Source organism: Monodelphis domestica, chromosome 3 (genome assembly GCF_027887165.1).
Source record: "Monodelphis domestica isolate mMonDom1 chromosome 3, mMonDom1.pri, whole genome shotgun sequence".
In the NCBI taxonomy this organism is placed as follows: domain Eukaryota; kingdom Metazoa; phylum Chordata; class Mammalia; order Didelphimorphia; family Didelphidae; genus Monodelphis; species Monodelphis domestica.
Window position 1 is genome coordinate 332,000,905 of NC_077229.1, and position 10,026 is coordinate 332,010,930.

The 10,026-nt window shown below is 39.6% G+C and overlaps 1 protein-coding gene across 4 annotated transcripts in view; it reads left to right on the forward strand.

Moving 5' to 3' along the window:
- The window catches only part of PKIA (cAMP-dependent protein kinase inhibitor alpha), an 84,262-nt gene extending 81,735 nt beyond the window's left edge, over positions 1–2,527 (forward strand). For all 4 annotated transcript variants that reach the window (XM_007486928.3, XM_007486927.3, XM_007486929.3 and 1 more), the window contains exon 3: positions 599–2,527. In XM_007486928.3, coding sequence (XP_007486990.1) covers positions 599–678 — 80 coding nt within the window. In that variant the 3' untranslated portion in view covers positions 679–2,527. The remainder of the gene's footprint in view (positions 1–598) is intronic.
- The last annotated feature ends 7,499 nt before the right edge of the window (positions 2,528–10,026 follow it).

Sequence of the window (10,026 nt, forward strand, 5' to 3'; positions counted from 1 at the left end):
ATCTTGAACCCTAGAGACTACATTTCCCACAACCCCCTTTTCCTTTTCCTGTCCTGTGTCATTGATTAATTTAGTATTCAGTTTGGATTTCCTCCATACTGGTGCTCTCTTCCAGAAGTCTGGTCTCTCTGACTGGTATCAGCGTGGAGGAGGGAGCGGGATTTTGCCTTTATCTGGCATTTAATTTTCCCTTTTTGCCCTAAGTTGATTTTTAATAAATAGTATTAAAATAATACTTGGAGTATCAAATTATTAATTTTAATCTTTATATTTTTGCCTTTATCTCCAAGCACAATGTGTTTTCTTTTCCCAGGTTTCTGCCTGCTTTCACTTCAGTACAGCAACTATTAATTAAAAGGCTTCTAAGTACAGAGCACACATCTAGGGGCAAGAGTAGATAAATCCCTGCCTTCCAGAAGCTTGCCTTCTAGTAACATCCTTAACAAAATGGAATAGAAGAACTTTAAAAGAATACAAAATATTCTTTCAGATCTCGGTGGGATAGGTCATACCAGGATCTTGTCTTAAAAGCCAATAAATGTTGCTGCCATTTTTTAACCATCCCTTTTTCCCTTGATCATTTATTTGTCTCTTACAGACGGAGAAGGAGATGGGCAGAAAAGCCCACCGGAGCAAAGTGGGGACAACCAGGGGGGAGCGCCCAAGCAAGATAGCTAATGTCTCTCCCGACCCTACAGACACAGCTGCTGACGTTTTCACCCTTCAAGGCCTGACTGGAATGCATGTATTTCCATAAGTAAGAGGAGAGGAAAGAAAATTTTTGGCTGTTCTGCATTGCTGAAACCTGCTCATTGTCCTATTAAAAAATGAGGACACAGGCTCAAGCAGCTGCAGACAGACTTTTCTCTACCTCTGTCATTAGCAGTGGTTGAATTGGCATGGCTAAGCTTGGGACATCTCCATCGGATGGATCCTTTCACCTGATCCCATGATGAAATGCTTGTAGAGAGTAGCACGAACAGATGATTCTTGCTGTAGCAAAATGGCCCCTCAGAATGTCAGAGGATTTAATTGTGTTTTATTTGCAAAGGGTTAAAGTGATCCCCAGAGCTTAAAAAAAAAATTCTGGCCAAAGTATTTTCCCAGTAAAAAGAATCATAAAGAAAGCACTGTTTTTAAAACCATGTATTTGTGTTTACAGCTGTTATTTACAATGTTTTTGTATTATATGATTTAGATGCTCAACACTGCCCCCCTTTGCTTATGAAAAAAAAACAATTTATGTTACTGTGAATTTTTCTACCACTTATTTTTTGAAAGGAATCTCTCTCTCTTTCTCTCTCTCTCTCTCTCTCTCTCTTTCTCTCTCTCTCTCTCTCTCTCTCTCTCTCTCTCTCTCTCTCTCTCTCTCTCTCTCTCTCTCTCTCTCTCTCTCTCTCTCTCTCTCTCTCTCTCTCTCTCTCTCTCTCTCTCTCTCTCTCTCTCTCTCTCTCTCCCCCTGTCTCCCTCCCTCCCCTCTCTCCCTCCCTCCCTCCTTCCCTCCCTCCCTCCCCATCTTTATTCCTCTTCTCCCTTTTCCCTCTCTCCTTACTTCCCAGGACATCCTTCCTCTTTTAGTCCCCCAATATAATGTGGTTGTGTACACATGATGGATTAAAATGTCACCCGCTATAAATTTATTAGGCCTAATGCTAATTTATTGTCACTGTTGTACTGTTACATTGTTACCCAGGCCTCCCAAGTGATTCATTAATGTGATTACCTTAAAATGCAATGTACGTATTCGCCTTGTCCTGTTTGAAATAACCACTTTGCCTGCCCTTTGCTAGTTTTTTTGTTCAAAAATTGGGAATCAATATGTAAATTTATGTTTTTCTCCCAAGTTTGGGAGCTTTTAAAACTTGAGCTTTTTTGGATCACTTTTAAGTATTTGAGAGGGAAAAAGAGAGGGGGGAAAAGTCATTCCAAGAATTGGAAATGTATCTTTCTGGAGGACCTAATTCTCTGTTGCTAAAGTATAGATTTGTGCTACTGCTTTGGTTTGGGGGGAAATCCCACCTCCCCGTGTAAGGATGAAAAAAGGTGGAGAAATGATCCCATCATAATCATGTGGACACTAATCACATAAGTAAAGCCCTGCTGTTTGGGGTTTGTTTGGGTTTTTTTCTTTTGGTTTTGTTTTCATTTTTAAATTGTTAAGATAAAGTGGTGTCTTTTTTTCAGGCCTCAATGGCTCCAGATGTTATTATGCACTTTTTAATGTTTGTAAACTTTTACTAATAACTAGTGTGATTGCTTTCTGGTATGTAACAATCATCATTATTGGGTTAACAAAACTTCTTTAATACTGTTTATGGCCCCTGCTGTGTTTCTACAGTACATATCATGGTGCTTGTCACATGAAAGTTTTCTGTGAGATGTGTAACCCTTCTGGTCAGTATTATACAATCATTTATTAGTGGTAATAAATAAGAAACCAGCAGTATGACTCTGGTTCATGAATGACTGGAAAAAATGACAGGCAGCTGGAAGTACTGTATCAATAAAATATTTAACCTTCACTTCACCACTGAGTATAGTAGGTAGTTCTCTTCCTAAGGGATAATTAATCTGTTAACACGGGCATGGTAAAGAAGTCAGGTTTTAATGGCAAGAAGTATATTCATTTTTTTCATCATGGTAATTTCCAAATGGAAGCCAGGAGGAGGGAGGGATCTTCACTTTTTCTTTAACCCGCATATAACTGGGGAAAACATATAGCAATACAATTTTACAAAAAGTAAAAACCCTGCTACTGGGGAGAATAAGGCCAATGGATCACTTGAGCTCAGGAATTCTGAGCTGTAGCAGAGTTGAACCAACTCAATGTTCATAACAAAGCTAGCACCAATGTGGTAAGCTCCTAGGAGTAGGGGGACACCAGCCTAGCCTGCCTAGAGTGAGGCAGACTAACCAAGACTAGAAAAAGCAGCTCGAAGCTTCCATATAAATCAGTAGTGGATTAATTAGACCTATCAATGGCCACTAAATTTCCAGCTTAGTCAGGATAGATTTAATCAATGAAAAGATGGTAAAAAGAGAAAGGAAACAAAAATCTAAATGGGTAAACCTAAAATTCAGATTCAAACAAATTTTTATTTCAATATGTAGAAAGGAATTTGTGGGGTGGGGGGGTCACCATTTATTACTCCTTAGTATTATTTTTTTATAAACCACCTTTATTACTACAGAGTTTCATCTAGATTAAAGCAAGTATATAAACAGCCAGCTATAGGGATAGATTAGTAAGATTACTAGCCACTGAAAGTCATAATATATTTACAGGATGAAGGGGGTCAAATACAACGAGGGACAATTTTTTACATTTGTATAAGTTGTAAACAGAGAACTCCCACCTATGCTATAACAGGCTCAAGTCACATCATGGATATCAGTTATCCATTTAATAGCTCACGATCCCCCTCTAAAGAGTTTATTTTACCAAACTGCTAATGGAGACATTATTTCAAAGCAACAGACATTTAAATAACGAGATGTGTGATAAGAAAGATTTGTCAGCCTAAAGCCTACCACACCACTTGGGGACAGAAGGAGGGCAGGGATATGCTTTGTCCAGTACACACATGATGCTGGGAAAATTCATGCTTCCAATATAACAAAGCAGCTGGTGGTTTCTTTGCTGAGCCAGAATTCTCTTATTTCTGCTGCCTTTGGTGGACACATCCCATGTTTGATGTCTCCTGAGTACATATAACTATCTTCAGCTATGTAGACTCCACACCTCTGATGCCATCCTCAAGGGGAAGGACTCAGCTCTTTTTGCTATAAATTCTAGGTTATAGCCCAGGTTCTTGTAGCTGCCCTTGGCCAGAGACTTAGCAGAAAGCAGCAGAAGCCTTAAGACTAAGATTGCCCTTTTAGAGTAAAGGTTCACATCGTCTAGAAGTTAGTAACCCAGAGAAAGCACAATTTTCTAATGGGAGTGGAACATGGTGTGTGTATTTTTCAGTACAATCTGATAAGCTTGCCCAGAGCACATATGCCCATTAATTGCATCCATGGCTTTCTTTTGAATTCACTTCAAGTTATTTATATATTTCACATTGAAAAGCTCAGAATTAGCCTTAGATGTCTCTAACAGGAATGATGGAAAGATTTTATAGTGCCATCTTTTTTTCAAAATTAACATTACAAATTCACCTCAATGCATTGCAGTACATTTTTTTTTTTAAATCTACGTTGCAGAATCATGATCTCCCATCATCTCAAGATCCTATCCTGGGTTTATTGCTCTGGCTGCCATCCAATAATAGACCCCAGATTCGAAAAGAAAACCATTTCCTATTTAGCTGAAAGAGAAACCTGTTGTTAACACCAAAGAATTTAATTTTGATTCATTTAAAAACTGGTCCAGCACATAGATCTCAATTCTTTAGGACTCAGAGCAAGCACTTAACAAGTTGTGTGTGGTGAGCAAGACTTTTGTTTCCACAACTGAGATTTTATTTCTCACAGTGTTTGCTGTCCCAGAGATGATTCATTCTATGCAGATTCCTCCAATTATTCTGGTGAAGCAAATTGGAGGCCTGAGCACAGTGTGGGAGTTAAGGGTTCTGTGTAGTTCCCATTTTTAAATTATCAGGAGAAATTGAAGGTTTCAATTATTAGATAAACACCAATAAGTGGGAACTCCTAAAAATGTCTTAGTTAACTAATTTGTGGTGTTAGAAAACATATAATACATATAAAAAGTCATGGAAACATACTACTTGTGGCAGGAGTAGATCATCACCTATCAGCTCCTAGCTGCTTCTTTCAGAGATAGCCTTTGCAATTTGTCTGCTTCCAAGATAATATGTGTAAGTACCTAGAACACACATGTTGCGTACATAGAACTGAGTCAGGCAGACAAGGAATCCCAAAGCAAAAGTTGCACTTTTACAGAAAGAAATAGAAGCCATCAAACTGACATTAGATTTTCTTTTTTCTTCCCTTTACTATAGGAGTACTAGACTCTAATTTCTAAATGCATAAGACTGCTTGCTTCTTAGTATGTGCTTCAAATTTAGTCAAAGCATTAGCATTTATTTTTTTTTAACTATTGAGAGGAACACACTCCTGCCCCCATCCCATTAATCCATTAATAGATTCTCATTGTGAGAGAGGAGTCTTAACATCTTTGTTCTCAAGTGGCTTTTGGTACCATTAGGGAGATAAAGACATACATGTACACATATGTATGTATGATTATACACATGAGACTGAATAATGCAAGATAATATGTAAATATACCCGTTTTTAATTTTTTTTTAAACCCTAACCTTCTGTCTTAGTATCAGTTCTAAGACGAAAAGGTGGTAAGGGCTAGAAAATCAGGATTAAGTGACTTGCCCAGGGTCACACAGCTAGGAAGTAACTCAGATCAGATTTGAACCCAGGTCTTCCTGACTCCAGGCCTGAGATTAAAATTCAATAGTTACCCTTAGGAAAGATGTTTTCTTTCATCCTGAAATAGGATTCTACAGAGCCAGTCCTCCTCCTGGTCCATCAAATAATGGCAAAGAACATGGTTTAGAAAAGAACCCAAAGGTGGCTTCTGCATGCTTAGAATAAGATTATAATAGACTTCAAAAAATATAAACTTCAGGAACAACTTTCTCATGGACAACAGTAGTAATATAAACACATGAAGGCTCTGTTAATAATTCTGTTTTTGAAGAGAGAGAGAGAGGGAATCTGAGTTTGATTGGGGTAAGGATTTAGAAATCTAAAGAAAAAAGTCTAGAAGGAAGGTTGTGGACACTATCAAGAACTTACCAAGAAAAAGATAAAATAACCAACAAATATAACTAAAAGACAACTTCAAATTTAATGGTAAGACTCCACAAAGGATCATTTCTTTGCTGTACACTATATTCCCCTGGCAGTGTTTTGTATTCGAGGATTGGAGAAGATGATACAAGTGACCATAACCTGGAGATTGACTGAACAGGGCAAGTCAAAGTTCAAAGGGAATATAAGAAATTTGGAGTCTGGAAAGAGAATGCTAAAACACATAGTCTTCCATGTAGTCTAGCCCAAGGAAGAAAGGTATCCAGTACCTTTGCTTCTACTGCACATATTTTAAAAGACCACCATTTTTGAAATGGTAACTTTGGTGAACACAAACAGGATTGAACAGACCGTACTACCATAACCTTCTCTAAAAACTAAAAGCTGTTTTGCTTTTACACAGTTCAATTTTGAATCCAAGACATCTAACTACAGTAGTTGCTAGTTAATTTCTATTAGAATATATTTTTATGCTATAGCAGCAAAAATTCACTCTTATTCAACATTCCTTTAGTAGAGTGAAATGCCTGGATGGCCATCCCATAACATGTTTCGAATTTGGATGTCCCATGTCTCCATTTCAGTTCTCCTCTGGTGTTGTCTCATGGCATAGAGGTAATAGTGGAGGGAGAGGTGGGACTCCTGTCGACTCTTGTAGGGCAGGTTCTACGATGATGGAAAAAAACTAATACTTAGTTTCAGTTTCAGCCTTTAAATTTATAGAGATACCAACAAAAAGGATCTCCCCCCCCTTCATTAACTATCAGAGGAAAAGCCTGGATGTCAAGGATGAAAAAAGATCATGAGAAATAAGTGAAACTATATTTCCAAATAAGAGGCTTATTAAAAAAATTTATAGACCTACCATACTGTACTGAAAGCAAAAGAGACCTTCATTTGGAATGTTCTCTCTCTCTCTTTCTTTTACACACACACACACACACACACACACACACACACAAAGGGCTTAACTCAAAGCATACAAGGATGGAATCATGGAAAGAGAGGCAGATGGAACAAGAAGGCTGCACAAGGAGAGCACTTATCCCCATCCTCCAAATGGAGAATGAGGAAGAATAAGGAAGAGAGATTCAGTGAGAGATATTGACAGAACCTCAGAGTATGATATTCAAGATACATTTTGAGGATGTAATAATTGAATTAATATTTCTACCCAGATATATATTTTATAAAGTTTATTAGAAAGGATAGACAATCATAGTTTTAAATGTCATCATTCCTCTAAGTAACCTGCCCACAAAGTGCCTAGCCTCCCAGTTCCTTCCTCCTTCCCTTTTACCTGCCTGCTCTGTTCCCTTTCTTCTTTCTCCCCCCAAAAGCCTAAAGCCTTGACTTTTATTGACATACAGCACGTATAGGGACGCAAAACCTGGCACAACTGTTGTGTGAGGTCAGGCTACTCAGGAGAGGGAGGGAATGAACTTCCTTCACACAAGGAGACAAGTCTTGTGAGAGGCCACCCTCTGAATTTAGTCCATCTCATCAAATTCTCACCATTACACTCGGGTTTTGGGACTGCCAATCCTGGCTCCATCATCACTCCATGTGTCAGGGCAGCTCAGAAATGCTAAAGAGGAGCAGGCATCTTATAGGGAAATAACTTTGTTACCAACCACAACTCCCTCTGGATCATTTACAAATACAGTTCTAGCATAGCTCATGTCCTGTCTCCACAGCTGTGGGTTAAAGGGTCCTTAGTTGCAATACTACAAACACTTGGTAATAATGCATACTGGATAAAGGAAAACCTTTATTTCACCCCAAAGAAAGTATAGAAAGCATAAAGAGTCACTGCCTATAAACAATACAATTCCTGTCCTCCTATGCTGAGTAACAACTCTATTCCAGGAACCCATACTCCCCTCAGATTCATAGTATCCTGTGATTTGGATTTCCCTTGGAAGGAAAGTTGGCTTGGGGTTGCTTGTGAGGCAACTTCGCAACATTCGGATGAGCCCTACTTTTATCCATTCAGTCATTTTTCAGACATATGCAACTTTGTGACCTCATTTGAGGTTTTCTTGGCAAAGATCCTGGGGTGATTCGTCATTTCTTTCTCCAGCTCATTTTATATATGAAGAAACTGAGGCAAAAGAGTTAAGTGACTTGTCAAGGGTCACACAATTAACAAATGCCTCAGGTCAAAAGAGGAATCTTCTTGACTTCAGACCTGGCATGTCATCCACTGTGCCCCCTAGTTTCATTGAAAAGATCCACATTGTCATCTAGGCTTGCTGATGATAATACTTAAAAGTCTGTTGTTCATTAAAAAGAGACACTGATTAGTGGTTGATAGCTAACTCCTAATCTTATATGTCTCATTTTCACCTCCAAGACACATGCAGGCAACCAACTTTGTGATACTAAAAGCTTGAACTCCCTACCATGAAGGAAACCATGAAGGAAAAACATGCTTGGGTTTGCAAAAAAAGAAGAAAAGGCCACACCTAAATAATTCATAGCAGAGGACAAAAGAGTTCAGGACTTTTTTTCTTTATCATTCATAGTTTTAATTCCTTATTGTTCTTCACTTGTGGGAGCCACCTATATAATCCTATTCCCCCAAACAAACTGGAATTGCCCCCAAACTACCACATTTTTTAATAGAAAGCTGGAAGTCAGTAACTCCTACAGCTTCATGCTGTTTTTCTACTCCAGTAGGGTTTCTACTCTCCTGCTACATACTTCTAACTACCCTCTTTCCAAGATTAGGGTCAGCCATTCAGAGTATAAGAATTGCAGTTGCTTCTGCATATTCTAAATATTGCACACTACTGCCCTAGCAGCTTCCTTCCCCTTCCAGCTCTGAATATATGATGCCTGTAACTTCGGGATAGATTTGCTGTGGTTCTTAGAGTTCTTGAAGTGGAAAAGGGGGAGCTAGTGCCAATATACAGTTTCCCTGGAAGACCAAAATTGACTGGTGATAGGAAAGATGGAGAGAGCAAAGGGACCAACTTTTCCATTTATCCTTTTTTTATAGTGGCCAACACAAATGAATGGTGGCTCCAATCCACATCAGTCTGAGCAAAATTGCTCAACCACAGTCTAAAACAGTCCATGAGGATCAATTGATCTCCAAATAGTGATATAGAATCAAGGTTCCAAAGACTCACCACCCTGTAAAATCTTCAAGATGGTCAGGGAAATTCCCTTTTTCAACTTCCTGAAATTAAAAGCAGACTAGTATGTGGCATGAGAGAGATGCAAGGTCATATAGGGTGAGTAAGAATATGTCAGAGAGCTTAGCCTACTTTTGAGCAGTACCATTTGAGGTGGGTCTAGAAATAGGATTTCAACAAATAGTGAAGGAGGTGAGACTCCAATGTTAGAAATAGTCTGGATTAAGGATTAGAAGCAAGATTTATGTTCAGGGAAAGGTGAGTAGTTCAGCTTGACTGAAGCATAGAATATTTAGGAAACTAAAAAAAGATAATCCTACAAAGATAGATCAGGTTTTGAGCAATAGAATTTTACTGGGAAGCTCCAGAGAACCAATGAAGATATTTTAACAAGAAAGTGGGACTTCCCGTCAAGATGGTGGCTTAGAGGCAGCAAAAGTTCAGACCTCAGAAAACCCTTCCTTACCGATCACAAACTGAATGCTCCTAGGGCATCAAAATTCAAACTGAACAACAGGACAGACCCGGGGAACCCTCCTTCTGGACTTGGATCAAAAGGTACGCCCCCTGAAAGCCAGAATCCTAGATTACTTGGATATAAGGGGACGGCAGAAGGAAGGTCCCAGGACCCATTCCCCCAACCCAGAGCGCTGAGCCCACAGGGCCAGCTATTCTGAAGGATGCACCTTGAAAACAATATGGGCCAGTCTCGGGAGCACCCAACACAGATGGCAGGGAAACAGAGAGAGACAGGGGAAACCTGTAGCCCCCTGGCTGGGTCCTTCCATCTGAGTCGGTTCCTGCATCCATTTGAGCAGATTCCTGCTTCAGGGCACATTCAGTCCAACACAGCTGAACCTAATCCCATCAGGAGCCCTCAGAGCTTCTGAAAAGACAGAAACCTCAGGGCGTGCAAAGGGGTTGCTCCAAAGGGCAAAGGGCTTACCTTGAAAGTAACCTGGGCCAGTCTCAAGGCATCTAACACAGACTGCAGAACTGGTTTCCTTGCTTAGGGGCTCATTCAGCCCAACCCAGCTGAACTTAATCCCATCAGGAGCCCTCAGAGCTCAGGGAGGCCATGACCCCTTAC